Source organism: Oncorhynchus keta, chromosome 32 (genome assembly GCF_023373465.1).
Source record: "Oncorhynchus keta strain PuntledgeMale-10-30-2019 chromosome 32, Oket_V2, whole genome shotgun sequence".
Taxonomy (NCBI): domain Eukaryota; kingdom Metazoa; phylum Chordata; class Actinopteri; order Salmoniformes; family Salmonidae; genus Oncorhynchus; species Oncorhynchus keta.
The window spans coordinates 29,150,887-29,167,674 of NC_068452.1; the positions used below are offsets into that span (position 1 = coordinate 29,150,887).

The 16,788-nt window shown below is 42.6% G+C and overlaps 1 protein-coding gene and 1 pseudogene across 2 annotated transcripts; both read right to left on the bottom strand.

Annotated features, from left to right (window-relative positions):
- Positions 1-2,457: 2,457 nt before the first annotated feature.
- Positions 2,458-11,863, bottom strand: zgc:171844 (uncharacterized protein LOC100151763 homolog). 2 transcript variants are annotated; one of them, XM_052490262.1, is made up of 6 exons: positions 11,571-11,863; positions 7,466-7,586; positions 4,944-5,017; positions 4,087-4,201; positions 3,102-3,172; positions 2,458-2,942 (listed from the first exon to the last, which is right to left on the bottom strand). In XM_052490262.1, the coding sequence occupies exons 1-6, from the start codon at positions 11,647-11,649 to the stop codon at positions 2,821-2,823; spliced, it is 582 nt and encodes a 193-aa protein (XP_052346222.1). In that variant the 5' UTR covers positions 11,650-11,863; the 3' UTR covers positions 2,458-2,820. The 2 variants fall into 2 exon arrangements, with proteins under 2 accessions (XP_052346222.1, XP_052346221.1); XM_052490261.1 differs by having other exon boundaries at positions 7,466-7,589.
- A 992-nt stretch (positions 11,864-12,855) lies between these two features.
- On the bottom strand, positions 12,856-15,510 carry LOC118364663 (major facilitator superfamily domain-containing protein 6-like; annotated as a pseudogene).
- Positions 15,511-16,788: the final 1,278 nt, after the last annotated feature.

Consider the following 16,788-nt stretch of genomic DNA (forward strand, 5'->3'; position numbering starts at 1 on the left):
GATTTTTAAGTAATTCATTTGCATTTTATTGCATGACATAAGTATTTGATCACCTACCAACCAGTAAGAATTCCGGCTCTCACAGACCTGTTAGTTTTTCTTTAAGAATCCCTCCTGTTCTCCTCTCATTACCTGTATTAACTGCACCTGTTTGAACTCGTTACCTTTATAAAAGATACCTGTCCACACACTCAATCAAACAGACTCCAACCTCTCCACAGTGGCCAAGACCAGAGAGCTGTGTAAGGACATCAGGGATCAAATTGTAGACCTGCACAAGGCTGGGATGGCCTACAGGACAATAGGCAAGCAGCTTGGTGAGAAGGCAACAACTGTTGGCGCAATTATTAGAAAATGGAAGAAGTTCAAGATGATGGTCAATCACCCTCGGTCTGGGGCTCCATGCAAGATCTCACCTCGTGGGGCATCAATGATCATGAGGAAGGTGAGGGATCAGCCCAGAACTACACGGCAGGACCTGGTCAATGACCTGAAGAGAGCTGGGACCACAGTCTCAAAGAAAACCTTTAGTAACACACTACGCCGCCATGGATTAAAATCCTGCAGTGCACGCAAGGTCCCCCTGCTCAAGCCAGCGCATGTCCAGGCCTGTCTGAAGTTTTCCAATGAGCATCTGGATGACCCAGAGGAGGAATGGGAGAAGGTCATGTGGTCTGGTGAGACAAAAATAGAGCTTTTTGGTCTAAACTCCACTCGCCGTGTTTGGAGGAAGAAGAGGATGAGTACAACCCCAAGAACACCATCCCAACCGCGAAGCATGGAGGTGGAAACATCATTCTTTGGGGATGCTTTTCTGCAAAGGAGACAGAACGACTGCACCGTATTGAGGGGAGGATGGATGGGGCCATGTATCGCGAGATCTTGGCCAACAACCTTCTTCCCTGAGTAAGAGCATTGAAGATGGGTCGTGGCTGGGTCTTCCAGAATGACAACAACCTGAAACACACAGCCAGGGCAAATAAGGAGTGGCTCCGTAAGAAGCATCTCAAGGTCCTGGAGTGGGCCAAAATCCCTGCTGCAGTGTGTGCAAACCTGTTCAAGAACTACAGGAAATGTATGTTCTCTGTAATTGCAAACAAAGGTTTCTGTATCAAATATTAAGTTCTGCTTTTCTGATGTATAAAATACTTATGTCATGCAATAAAATGCCAATTAATTACTTAAAAATCATACAATGTGATTTTCTGGATTTTGTTTTAGATTCCGTCTCTCACAGTTGAAGTGTACCTAATATAAATATGACAGACCTCTACATGCTTTATAAGTAGGAAAACCTGCAAAATCAGCAGTGTATCAAATACTTGTTCTCCCCACTGTATATAGCCTATTTGACTCAGGCTATAGATATGTAATATATATGACTATCTGACTCAGTCATATATATGACATATCTATAGCCTATTTGACTCAGTCATATATATGACATATCTATAGCCTATTTGACTCAGTCATATATGTGACATATATATAGCCTATTTGACTCAGTCATATATATGACATATATGACATATATATAGCCTATTTGACTCAGTCATATATATGACATATATATAGCCTATTTGACTCAGTCATATATGTGACATATATATAGCCTATTTGACTCAGTCATATATATGACATATATGACATATATATAGCCTATTTGACTCAGTCATATATGTGACATATCTATAGCCTATTTGACTCAGTCATATATATGACATATCTATAGCCTATTTGACTCAGTCATATATGTGACATATATATAGCCTATTTGACTCAGTCATATATATGACATATATATAGCCTATTTGACTCAGTCATATATATGACATATCTATAGCCTATTTGACTCAGTCATATATGTGACATATATATAGCCTATTTGACTCAGTCATATATATGACATATCTATAGCCTATTTGACTCAGTCATATATGTGACATATATATAGCCTATTTGACTCAGTCATATATATGACATATATATAGCCTATTTGACTCAGTCATATATGTGACATATATATAGCCTATTTGACTCAGTCATATATATGACATATATATAGCCTATTTGACTCAGTCATATATGTGACATATATATAGCCTATTTGACTCAGTCATATATATGACATATCTATAGCCTATTTGACTCAGTCATATATATGACATATATATAGCCTATTTGACTCAGTCATATATATGACATATCTATAGCCTATTTGACTCAGTCATATATATGACATATATATAGCCTATTTGACTCAGTCATATATGTGACATTTATATAGCCTATTTGACTCAGTCATATATATGACATATATATAGCCTATTTGACTCAGTCATATATATGACATATCTATAGCCTATTTGACTCAGTCATATATATGACATATATATAGCCTATTTGACTCAGTCATATATATGACATATATATAGCCTATTTGACTCAGTCATATATATGACATATCTATAGCCTATTTGACTCAGTCATATATATGACATATATATAGCCTATTTGACTCAGTCATATATGTGACATTTATATAGCCTATTTGACTCAGTCATATATATGACATATATATATTACAGAATGTAAAAATTTGCTGAAATTTAATTTTTTTTTTTTTTAAACTTCTCAAAATGCACTAAATTGGTGCAATGACCCAGCAATAAATTAATTGATGGGAACACAGTCCCAACCGTCACTGTACATATGTTTAGGGTTATAGTCGAAGTATGAGAGCTCTGTCTGCCCACTCAACACAAATAACCCCATCCAGAAACCAACAACGTGTCTCCGTCTCTCCACAGGGCAGGGAGTCTACATGACAGAGCATGTGAAGCCGCAACACTCCTTCAGAAGGGTGAGACCAGTTTTGGTGACGAAGGGAGTGGACGAAGTCTGCTGGGCTTTGGAGGTCATCCTTCGGTCCTCTGTGACATCTGGGGAAAAAAGAGACATCATTATCATCATCATCACCATTGTTAATGTTATCATATTTTAACTTGGTTCATTCAATGCGTCTTGGACTAACTGCACATAAGGAAGCTTCATATTTGAACCTTGACTACACAACACTATGGTAACACATTTGCACATACCTTTTTTCTTTGAGGTCTTTGAGAATTTAGACTGCAAGAAATCAGCCATTTCTTTGTCCTCCTCTATCTCCCTGTTGAAGGAGATTTAGTGGTATGAGCACAGTTAACAAAGGGTAAAATCTTCCTATAGCTTTCACAGCCCCTGTTGCCATAAAACACAGTCATACATAAGCATGCGCACACACACACACACACACACACACACACACACACACACACACACACACACACACACACACACACACACACACACACACACACACACACACACACACACACACACACACACACACACACACACACACACACACACACACACACACACAAAATTAACAAATAACCAACCAAACAACTGGACAGAGACAGAGGCATAAAAGAACACCTCTGACATTTGTTCATATGTGTGGATGGTGTGAATTCACTTTAACAATGCATCATTTTCTCTTCATGATTTTCTACTGTCAACATCACTTTACTGTAAATTATTAAGTATCTGCTTCCCACGTATCACCCACCTTTCTGAGAGCTGTCAAAAGTGTCACTCAGACTTGTAGTCAGAGAAGCAGGGATGCCTGACATGCAAGACAGCTAATTTAGCGCTGTAAACACATGCAATGTGGAAGGGGCTTGCTTCCTCCGTGTGACTCACTGTTATTTACACTAAATATACACTGAGCAACACACAACGCTCAACCCAGCTTCTAGAGAGAATACAATACTCTATAAACCACAGAAGTCAAAAATACCCTTTTAAATCCACCTCAACAGATCGATCATGTGGGTTTAATTCACATTGACAGCGAACATGGAAGAATGTTCCCCAACTGGCTCAGATACAGTATGGCTCAGAGGTGACAATGACTGTGTCACCAATATTAATAGTCACTAGATGCTACTTCGGCAACATGGATAGCTACGGTAGCCCTTGCCTTTCAGAACATGATGGCCCAAACCCCCTTGCCTTTAAGATCATGGCAGCACTCACCTGAGCCTCTCAAACTCCACGTCATCCACCAGGAAGTCCCTGGTCTCCACCAGCTTGTGGATCTGCTGCAGCAACTCCTCCTCCCTCTGCCGGTCCTCGTTGGATTTGTCTGTGTCTGGAGTCATACAGACAGTCTAGTCATGGAGTGGTCATACAGCAGTCACAGACAGTTCATATAGTAATCATAGATGTTAGGAAACATTAAGCATTGATACAGCTCCAGTTCAAGATTAAGAACCAGGCAAATGAATCTTAGGCTGATGGATCTGTAACCACCAGATGACTGTGCATGGTGTTCCTGTTATAATACTGAGAAAGTGGCGTGGATAGCATTACCACTGGATCTAACATACCAAATGTGAGATAAACCAGAGAGAGGCTGGGGCTGAAACATTGAAATGATAAGCTGAGATAATGAGGACGCTGTGCTCCAAATCTTCTGCTTGTCTGTCCTGCAAATCTTTTATTATTAGTTTTCTTAGAGCACTAGCTGGACCATAAGCCCTATTGATGCAGATATTTCCTCATTTTCTGGCAAAGCGAGTGTGTGCTCTCTATAATGTGAATTGAACACCTCACCTCACACAGAGAGAGAGTCACCTCACATAAAAAATATGCCATCTAGAAACCAAAAGGGGTTGAAGAACCCTTTTTGGTTCCAGATAGAACCCTTTTGGTCACAGGTATAATAACCCTTTTGTGTTCCATGTAGAACCTTTTCCACAGAGGGTTCTACTTGGAAATCAAAACGGTTATACCTGGAACCAAAATGGCTTCTACCTGGAACCAAAAAGGGTTCTCTTAAGGGAACAGTCAAATAACCTTTTTGGAACACTTTTTTTCTAAGAGTAGCCTACCTGAAACAGACACCAGCTTCTGAAGTTCTTTTTTCAGCCGTGTGATTTCCTTGCAAAGCTGAATGTCGTCCATCCTGAGGGGAAAAAATGGAGGAATCTATTTCATTCTCAATCATAAACCACATTGATATACTTCAAAGGCAATCTCTCTTCACAGCCATTTAGTATGACCCAGAGGAAGAGAACCCAGGACGAGGTGAGAATCGGATCCTGTCACATATCGACTGTCAATACAGTGGCTGTTCTTCTCCCTGTACTACACTTAGTCTGACACTCAGGAATCAATCCTAATTGCTCTTATTGACAGAACGATTGAAGCCCATACAGAATGCTACAATACAGAGGACGGAGAGATTGTAGTCTTAAAGATACAATGATGCTGGCTCCAGTGTTGAGTGGTCTATCTGAAGACACTGTGGCTTGCATGTATAACCCCACACTAGGGTTAACACTTAAGGACAGACAGTCACTACAGTCAGACAGATCCTGCTGGGCAGTAATAAGGGTTGTGACATAGAGGACCTTCTGATGTGATCACCCTTCCCCTGGGACCACAATGTGCCAGACAACCCTGGAGTTGTCCTGTCTACTGAGGCATAACTTTCCTAAAGCTCTCAGCTTCTGCAATGACTCCTCCATTAGAACGTGGTCAATATAACAACAGCGAATTATAGCGATTAAAAAATAATTGCTGCCGACTGAAAAAACTGCCTGACAGGCAGAGCTAGGAGACTGGGAGAGATACTCTAGATGAGTGTAGAGATAATTACTTTTATTTAAAAATACAATTTTGTGACTCCACAAGCGATTTGAACATAGTACATTTAAATGGACAAATACATAGTAGAATGTAACGCTATAGAATTTAAGCGATTTCCCATTTCAGATTGGTAAACATAGACATGATAGCAATAACCATATTAGCCTATCCTACAGACAGAAACCACTTCAGTGGAAATGGCGAACTAAATTAGCTTTCTCCTCTTCCCAGGTGGACTGAAATTATTGTTGCCTGAGGGTTTATTAGCTGAATTAACTCGGATGCCACAGGGCCTCTGAGAATGAGTCACTCCCCATCTATCTGAGCTGCAGCTGCATCATATCTCATTTCACTAATTGACTCAGGTAGGGAGGTTTAAGTAAACAATACTGGTCAGACACTGAGGCCCTGGATAACTGGGCTTTTCCATCAGACAATAAGAGGAAAATGAACTCCTAGATAAACATGCCCCAAGCCCTTTAAACACAGGAAATGTGTTATTATTTTCAAGCCACTTCATAGGAGTGACCAATACAGTACCTGCATCACAGCTTATTTGCATAGATATTGTGTACGTGCTTTAATATGGATTCCCCTTGTATTGCTCTGTCATTGTGTCTGAAGTTGCATCCCGACATTACACGTTCACAATAAAGCACCTCGTGGGGCCTACAGCATCAAAGAATACACACTGAACTGCATACACCTAATGCACTGCATGCAAATGAGAGTTCTCATTTAATTCCATAAGTAAACCATGTCATGTTGTTAGTTTTTAATTTCACTTCCACCTAAGTAGATAAGGAAACAAGCTACTTTACACATCAGAAACCTAACAGTAATTACCTTTCCACATGAACAAAGGTATTATGCTATCACTGTCAGTTTCTCTCTGTTAGAGCTGTGGTCAGCCTTGAAAAGACCTTGAGCGCTGCAGCGACTGGCGTCAATATGCTCCTGTCCCTGGAGATGAAAGGCGAGGAATCACAGATACAGTAAGAAGTGAGAAAAGCTCTCTGTGCCGCTGTGCTCATCTACTTAATGGTGAGCGGAAGTGCGGTTGTTTACCAGGCCAATAGTGATTATTGTTAGTGTAGAGCAGGGTTAGTGTTCAGTAATCACACTGATTCTCACAGAAATCCCATAGGATGTTTTACTTCGAGGGTTTCTTATATGTCAGCTCCAACACAGAAAGTTAAGGTCTTGAGGAGGAACAGTGAGAATGTAGGCTACTGTACGCATCGGTGCACATCTCCCCAGAAACTGGACCTCCCCATACCCAGCATCATTATCTTTTCTCTGAATCTCTCCCCTCTTTCCCCTGTACATGTCACAGTAATGAAGAAGAAACATTACAGACAAGGGGATCGGACAGAGAGGAGTATAAAACCGTTTGTTCTTAGAACAAAGTCCATGTGCAGTTGAGACAAGTGTACGAGCTGAGCTGGTAGACTAATAGGACAGCAGGCTGCTGTCCTCTACACAGTATTCGCCTTCATGCACAATCGCTCGATGCTGTCATATGTGGAGCGTCACCAAGTCTGAGGGGATCAACCCTAAATGAGCCCTGTGAAAACCTGCTACAGTTCCAACACCAACCCATTCCACAAGGAGCCAGGGCATGGATGTTATGTGTGACTGAAAAGGCCCAACATGTGTATCCTGTTCTTCTACCTCATACTAGAGGGCTTTGATAAATCACCAAAAGAGTCCGAAACTGAGTGTTGGTATGATTGGATAGTTATTTTAAAAAAATGCTCACATGTATCTTAGTTCGGATTCCCTCCGTACTAGAACATCACGTATCCGCTCGATTCTGAAAAGCTCCCCTTCGATGTGATCTATTGTGATGGTGGAGTCCGCCATTGAGACAATGTCTTCCTCTGCTGGAAGGGAAACAAGAAAACAAAGATACACTGTATATAAAAACATTGTCAGTAGAATGGCCCATACTGAAGAGCTCAGTGACTTACAACGTGGCACCGTCATAGGATGCCACTTTTCCAACAAGTCAGTTCGTCAAATTTCTGCCCTGCTAGAGCTGCTCCGGTCAACTGTAAGTGGTTATTGTGAAGTGGAAACGTCTAGGAGCAACAACGCCTCAGCCGCGAAGTGGTAGGCCACACAAGCTTACAGAACAGGACCGGCGAGTGCTGAAGCTCATAACGCGCAGAAATCGTCTGTCCTCGGTTGCAGCACTCACTACCGAGTTCCAAACTGCCTCTGGAAGCAACGTCAGCACAATAACTGTTCGTTGGGATCTTCATGATATGGGGTTTCATGGCTGAGCAGCCGCACACAAGCCTAAGATCACCATGTGCAATGCCAAGCATCGGCTGGAGTGGTGTAAAGCTCGCTGCCATTGGACTCTGGAGCAGTGGAAATGAGTTCTTGGAAGTGATGAATCACGCTTCACCATCTGGTAGTCTGACGGACAAAACTGGGTTTGGCGGATGCCGGGAGAACGCTACCTGCTCCAATGCATAGTTCCAACTGTAAACTTTGGTGGAGGAGGAATAATGTGTCTGTGGCTGTTTCTTCATGGTTCAGTTAAGCCCCTTAGTTCCAGTGAAGGGAAATCTTAATGCTACAGCATACAATGACATTATCGATGATTCTGTGCTTTCAACTTTATGGCAACAGTTTGTGGAAGACCCTTTCCTGTTTCAGAGCGATGTCCATACAGAAATGGTTTGTTGAGGTGTGGAAGAACTTGACTGGCCTACACAGAGCTCTGACCTCAACCCCATCAAACAGGCCTAATCAGCCAAAAATCAGTGCTCGACCTCACTAATGCTCTTGTGGCTGAATGGAAGCAAGACCCTGCAACAGTGTTCCAACATCTAGTGGAAAGCCTTCCCAGAAGAGTGGAGGCTGTTATAGCAGCAAAGGGGGACCAACTCCATATTAATGAGATGGAATGGAATGAGATGTTCGACCAGCAGGTGTCCACATACCTTTGGTAATTTAATGTATTAGCAAGTTATTCTACTGCTACATTGACATAGTACTGGTCATCAGCACAAAAAATGGGAACAAATGACTGCTTATTCTGCTTGCGCCACCTATCCTAACACAACATGATCGTGTCATAGAAGTTTCATTTGTCACATGCACAAGTACAGTGAAATGCTTAACTTGCAAACCCTACCCAACAGTGAAGTATTCAATATCAAAATAGTATAACTAAGAAAAAACTAAAACAAAACATGAGAAAAAATAAATAAGCTATATACAGGGTTAGTGCCAGCACCAAATGTACAATGTACAGGGATACTGGAGTATTGAGGTAGATATGTACATGTAGGCAGAGATTATGAGAAAGTGACTGGTGACCAGGATAAATAATAATAATAATAACAACAACAATAGTAAAAAGTATGGCAGCAACATAAGTGGTGGGTGGGTGTGTGCATGGTGGTGAGTGTGTGTCTTCAGCCTGCCTTAATTACAGCATGTGTGCAACACGCTTCCTGGGTTTCCACCCCCAGTGGGACAGCATGGAGGGAACGTGCCTTTCTGAGTGGCACACTGCCAGGCTGGGCAGAGACTCAGTGGTGCTGAGATTGGGATGGCAGCTCTCGCTAAACAGTTGAATTCAGGATATTGATACATGTCTGAGTTTCATGAACAATGAGAAATAATCTCAGACAATGAGAAAGAAGACAGAATCAGTGACAATTAAAGTAGGAAAGAGATGCTGAGCACCCATGAACTAGTACATTTCTAGAATCTATAATGAACTGGTTAAGGTCATCAGTTGAGTAGACTCGTGCAGTCTCATTAACATTTCCTAATTTGGCAGTGGTGCCAGGAGGGGGCCGGTCTGTTTCATTGGTCATAGTCTGTGAAGCGCTGTGATTGCTATCCGTGAGGAGATCCTAGTTTCCCAAGATGATATGACACACTGAATATAATCATCTCCGTTATAGTCATCTCAACCTGCAGTGGCTTAGAACTGTCAAACACTATACATACGTAAACAATGCATAACCAACTGGTGCATTAACGTATATTGGGCAACTACAACAATAAATCATTTGGAATTAGGACTAGTTTACAATAACTGATAATCATGTAGATTCCTCTTCATTTGGTCTAGAAATGCTCCATCCTACAACAGACGATGGGTTGGATAATTGGAATAAACCATCCATTGCTCAGTGTAACGCTCTACAGACTTGCGACTTGCGCTACACTGGCTGGGGATGAGTGAAAGAACTGAGCATGATGGTGAGGGGAATTTGAGGCAGCTTGATGATGACAAATGACTCGGATCTCAGTTTTGGATTAAAAGGCTGAGATGTCCTTCTTTAGTCTATTGTTACAGAGGGGCTTTTCTGATCCAATGCTATTGTGTTCTTAGTTAACATTAGTTTAATGAGACAACTCAGGACACCTCCCATAGTGAACTGCCCTGAAGAGTCAACAACTCCCTCTGACCTCCAGGCGCCCAGGTAGACTCCTCACCACTATGTAATCCTGCAGCCCACTGAAAGCCCAGTAATGCATCATTGCTGTTCATCCTGCAGCCTCCTCACAGACCAGTTATAACTCCTCCAACAGTGCTGCAATTGGCTCTTAATTACTTCACCTTGTCAGAAAAGACAACACTAGGTGAGAACAGAGGCCAAATCACCAGGGATAACAAGGCTAATGCCATCTAACACACACATATCATCATTTACGTTTTAGCAGCTCCTGATAGTTTTTTCCCCCAATGGATCTTCACTAATTACGCATCTTGAAGAAATCCTCAGTTCAAGCTTGACGTCTGTGTTTTGATCGTGGGTTGCCTGCTGTGTGTGCCTTTCCCCTGGAGGCAATATTCTGCCCCTATTGTGAAAATTGCTCCTCACAATTGGATTTCAAAATGTCATTTTGGATTACCAGAGCTTTACCAGGGCTCTGTGTGTGGCTGGCTATACTCCGTTCCTGTTCACCTTTTTAGAGACTCATCACTGTCTCTCCCTGTGTCGCCTGTGAAGAGTCACAGCTAGAGGCAAAGGTGAGTCATATCCTCACACTGCACCTGTACAGACAGAGTAACACAATGAGTCAGAACAGCAGTTTCACGTCTTCCTTTAGGATACCAGTCCACTCTACTGAGCCCCTCTGCATACCGAAAACACTAAGAGGAAGTAAAACAAAGACTTCCTCAGCCTCAGTTCAAACACTCTGAATTCCCATCATTTTGCCTACTAATTCCAAACAAAGTCGCTCTTTAGTTCGCCTTGCTGCCCCCAGCCTCCAGATGTCATTTTAAAGTGTACTCCCTGCCTCCTGCACGCTCTGTTGTCTTTTCAGAAAATAATTCTCACTCTCAGATCGAATCGATCTATCTATCTGTCTTCCCGTTATGGCTTTCACTCCTAAATGCAGTAACAGTATCCATGGTCTATGTTCATGTAATGATTCTACTAGTACAGAAGAAGAAAACAGACATTACACAAGAATATCAGATCACTACTCCATTCCACTCACCAATGAGTGTCATTAACCCAGTCAAGTGTTTCATTTTATGATCAGCACATGGACCAGAGTAAGATTTTGAGCCTTATAGCCATTTAGAATATGACAACAAGTGCATCTCATCTGAATTGAATGCAAGTATTCAATGTATACCTGGAGCTCATTTTGAGTATCAAATATAATCTTCATAAAGTCTCCAAATCACAAAACATATTGGATTTTTTGTAAGGAAAATAGACTTATTAAACGTTAAGATTTCAGCACCACGTTCTATCAAACTCAATTTATCCTCATGCAAAACAAACTCAGAGTAGAATAGATAAAAAGGCAGCCCGCATATATACAACTTTCTATGCTATGTACTGTATATAATTAAGCATTTTTCAAAGGCTCACCCTTCTTATCAGCTTTTCCATCCAATTTGCTTCGTTCCAAAGACCCATATTGTTTGGAGGATTTTCGCTCCTTTTCCATTTCTTCGGTTTGAACGACTTCAGGCTTGATAATGATAAATCAGTAGCAGATAAATACCCTTAGCCTACTTTAGCCTATTTGAAAATGTAATTACACGGCGCAGCCTATTTATTTACGTGGCCATAAGGAAACACCATCACCACGTGGAGAATACATGTTGAACGTCGGCTATGTATTTGCAGAATAGTGTGATTTCAGCACCACGGACACAGCTCGAGTCAAATTACTGAAGTTGAACGTGAAGCGCCACCTTGTGACTTGCAAAGGTAAGGTTAGGAGGGGATCAATATTCCCCCACCTCAAAAAAAATGAAAGAATTAATAACATTCACAGCTTCCACCATTAATTTTCCATGCCGGATTGAGTTTATGCTGGAGCTGACATGATTTCATCCTGCAGGGCCCTTGAGGACTGACTGGTGAGGAGGGAGCAGATGCTGCTGTATTGGAAGCCTCATCAGTGTTCACTGAATGGGGCTGTCAGCCAGCTCTGTCTGGTCTGGAGAGAATGGGCTGGTAGCAGGTGCTGCCTCTGGCCAGTAGGTGGAAGCACTCCAAGCCCAGGGCAACATCACTTACCCTATAAACTGATCCAGCAGCTGTGTACACACAGGGACTTCAGACTAAAGTCATCAGTAGAGAGCAGTATCCTATAGGTCTACAGTACACGGACAGATACAAAATATAAAAGAGTTCAGTCAATTTCATGAGGTGACATGTCACCCCCCAGGAGGACCACCGTCAGGCTGACAGCTCCTTTTCACTCAACTGACTGTTCTCCACGGTCATGAGTCATGACAGACAAGGCCAAATACAAAGATTCAAGAGGAGTTCCACATTTACATTTACATTTAAGTCATTTAGCAGACGCTGACCTTTGCTTTGTTACATTAAGGCGTATTGATATTGACACAAGAGGCATTGGGTTTCCTGCTTGTGTTCTTTAAAAACACTACAAGACATTTTCTGATGTTTGACACTATGCTGTTGTGAGGTATTGACATATACTGTCCACTGCATTGACTTACAATGTATCAATAAACATCAGATAAACAAAATGTATTATAATGCCAGTCATCAATATTTGAGAATGTCTTCAAGGCACAATAATACTAATCTTTTTATTGATATACTACTATTCATTGGACATGTATATCAACCACTGTATATAATGTACTGTTATATCCACTCCAAGCACTGTAAATTAGACAAATGTTTCAGGGAGAGGTGCTAAACTATATTAGTGTCTCTGGCAGATATGCTGAAATAACAGTCAGGTCAAAATGGGCCAAGTCACCTGTGGCAAGTTTGGCAAACATCCTTTGAAATACATGTTTAGCAAACACCATCTAACCTACAAGTTCAGCAACCAACCACAGATAGCTTCTAATACTTCCCCCACACAAGAGGCACTTCATGTTTAGTTGGGAAACTGACCCAAGGGGTGAGTTCTACTACAGTTGAACAAAACATAACATTTTCACAGTGGACTCAAGACAGTAAGTATCATTGTCATGTGAGAGCAGGCTAAACCACACATACAGGAGGAGTCTGTTAGTCCAGGGTTTTGTCTCGCCCAAAGACCACACCTGCACTCAAGAGGCCTTATGTTAGAGACAGTAAAGCTGCCTAACGTGGACCGTAGTAACACTCATAAGCACTTGCACAGTCACCTGCCCACATCTAATTATTCTCCGTTATTTGCTATCCAGAGTTTCTTGATAACTTATGCAAATGACAGTTTATCATCACTCTGCATTCACAATGGATCTACCTCCAGTGCAATAGTGAGGACTGCAGTCCATGTGTTTAGTTTAACTGAAGAAGGCTAAACGCCTTCTGGCAGGTGGGGAATACTAGAGCATTAGCACTAAATGAATAAAGCTGCAGTAAAGAGAATTAAAAAGCAATACTGAGTTTTCAATTAAACCAGCCTGCGACAGATTCACTTAGCAGTTTGTGGAGCAGCAAGAAGGCAGACTAAATGAAGAGTGACATGTCCGTAAGTGGTGGTGGAATCCTCCAGGAGCAGAATTTATACTGTCCTCCTTCCATTATGTTGCATATTGTTCCTTAGGTCTAATGATTTATACTCCAACCCATGTTATTATTGCTCGTCATCCTCCATGGCTTTCTCCAGCCAGTCTGTCTCCTGCTCCGACTCTGATTCGCTCACTTCACTGGTGTCAGAAGCGAGGAGGCGGGAGTAGTTGATCCTGCGTTGGGGTGGGGCTTTCCACTGGAGCAGCATCACCGCTACCCCTCTGAATAGCACATATACCCCAAACCTGTGGACAACAAACCCCCCGGCCATGCTGCCCAGCCCTGCCCCCAGGTCCAGAGAGAGGGCCTGGTAGACCCTCCTCACGCTCCTCTCTGTGCCCGGCGTGGTCACGTCCTCGCACTGCACTTGCACTGCCCACCAGAGGGCGCCACTGCTGAAGCAGCTCAGCACCTGGACAGGTATTGCAGCCCATGGGCCCCACAGGAAGGAGTAGTAGAGGCACTACAGGGCCAGGCAGGCCGTCCCCACCAGCAGCACCCTGCCTGAGCTCAGGAGCTTCGACACCCGACCACTCAGCAGAGGGAAGGCGGCCCGGGAGAGCAACGCTACGGCCAAAGAGAGGCCCATGTGCAGCTCGCTGCTCCCATGGTCCTGCATCTGCCACAGCAGGAAGTCATCCACCGCAGACCCCGCCAGCCCCATTAGGAAGGTAGTGGCAGCACACAGCAGGGCACGGAGGTCCCCTCGCACCAGCTGTAAAGCTTTGAAGAGCCCAGTGGAGCGACTACGCTTCTTGTTTAGGTAGAGGGGCAGGAAGGCCACCACAGGCACGGCCAGTGTTGTCACAGCTGCATAGGAGTAGAAGTGGACAGCTTCCCTGGGTGTGTGTGAGCCAATGAGGCAGTCCAGGTGGCTCACCAGCAGTCCTGCACCACTCACCCCACACACAGCCCCAAGCAACCCCCACACTCCTGTACTACTATAGCGATCAGACGCATCCACAAAATCCAAATGCTCATAGAGCCCATCGTCCACTGTCCATTCCAGAGGGGCGGCCATCAGCTCCCATATCGACACCATGATGAGGAGCATGAAGAAGAGCTGGTGCTGGACGTCCATAACTTTGAGGCTGTCCAGGAACTCTAAGCGGGCCTCATCCTTCTCCCTCTGCTTCTCCTTTTCTGCTGACCTGCTAACCCTCCTCTCACTGTGGGTGAAGTCTTGGAGGCGCTGTGGTGGGACTCTTAAGACATTTCTCTTCCCTCCTTTACTGTGGTTGGCCACAGATACATTCACGTGTGACCACTGAGAAGTCACATTGTTGGAATGTTGCAGCTGAAGTGTGTAGGTTGTGGCTTTGCTCATTGAAACAGCAGAAGACACAGTGTCAATGGTTGTCTCTGTAGGTGAAGATTCATGTGTTGCTGACTGGGACACAATGGTAGTGTGGGTGGTAGACATTACACTGCCAACAACACGCACATAGTCACTCAGCTCTTCAGTGGAGCTCACACTGAGGTGAGAGATGTTGCAGTGACTGGTCAGCGTCTCAACGCCTGTGGATGGGATAAGCAGGAGTATGAGGGCTGCCCCTGCTGAACAGACCAGAGACCCTGTAATCACTGCCCTCCTCTTGTTGTAGTGTTTGGACAGAAAGCTGGCCAGAGGGCTCCAGACCAGGGACATGAGATGCTTGGTGCTCATGAGAAGGCCCGTCATGGAGGGAGTGAGGCCCAGGTATCTGAGGTACAGGGTGAGGAAGGAATGGATGCAAGCTCTGGCACAAGAATACAGGAAGTGGAAGGTGCTGGCGAGGGCTTGAGCACCCTTAATGTTGATCTGCTTGTTCCTCTTCATGGCTGCCAGCCAAGTGAACTCGCAGTCTCACAGACTATCTTCATACAGAGCACGCACTGTGAATACATACAAATAATATGTATAGAAATCCTTATAAACATATTTCAAACAGTAGCTAACATGTACATTTACTATTTGGTTAATGTTTGAATACCTGGTAAATAATGCAATATAGCTTAAAATCAAGAATAGGTAAATAGCAATAATATTTAACATTGAGGATGTAATCATATTTGTTTTTATTTAACTAATGAATGCCTATATTCGAAGAATTACTGAAATCACTGAAAATAAAGATATAATGGGCCATATGCCCCCAATCAAACCTTCAATAAAAAACTGTAAGCTAATTCAATAGAGCCAAAAACAACCACTAACATCAGTAGGCTACAATGGTTAACCGTCAAAACGATGAATCAAATTTTCATTGCAGCTGGTGTGTTAGAGGCTAGTCACCTGTCTATGGCCCATGACGTGAATGGGCAAAAGTGGTGAGGGAATGAGCGCAATTCTCAAATTGAACAGTAATCTGCTCCGTCATGTTGTCTACTAGGCACATGTTGCATCACTCAGAAACAAACAACCAGGGGGTTTACAAACACTACAGGAACAAGATCATCCACTTTAATGATCGCACTTTTACTAATACTGTACAACTTTGTTCTAAAGCTGTATCCGTACCCATTGGATGTAGTGATCACAATATAGTGGCTATATCCAGGAAAGCTAAAGTCCCAAAAGCTGGGCCTAAAATAGCATATAAGAGATAATACAAAATATTTTGCTGTGACTTTAATGTGGATGATGCAAAAAAATAATTGTTGGTCTTATATGGTTAATGACATTGCACTTGATGAATTTATGATACTGCTTCTTCCAATTATTAATAAACATGTCCCTGTTAATTAAGAAACGGACTGTTAGAACTGTTAAGGCTCCATGGATTGATGAAGAATTGAAAAATTGGTTGAAAGAGATGAGGCTAAAGGAGTGGTTAATAAGTCTGTCTGCACATCTGACTGGCTGACTTACTACAAACTGAGAAAGTATGTGACTAAATGCATCAAAAAGAAGAATAAACTGTATTATGAAGCCAAGATCAATTATATGAAACATTTTGTAGGACTTCAAATGAAATTATGGGCAGAAAGACAAATTCAACCCCATCTTTCATTGAATCAGATGGCTTATTCAGCACAAAACCATTTGATGTTGGTAATTATTTTAATGATTACTTCATTGGCAAAGTGGGCAAACTTAGGCAGGAAATGCCAACAA

What these genes read in the sequence shown, in the direction of transcription:
- zgc:171844 (XM_052490261.1), bottom strand. Translation starts at nt 11,649, where the DNA reads ATGGAAAAGGAGCGAAAATCCTCCAAACAATATGGGTCTTTGGAACGA. An exon ending in GAATCCGAACTAAGATACAT is followed by an intron (nt 5,018 to 7,465) that starts GTGAGCATTTTT and finishes TTTTCCCCTCAG; the next exon opens with GATGGACGACATTCAGCTTT. An exon ending in AAAGACCTCAAAGAAAAAAG is followed by an intron (nt 2,943 to 3,101) that starts GTATGTGCAAAT and finishes TTTTTTCCCCAG; the next exon opens with ATGTCACAGAGGACCGAAGG.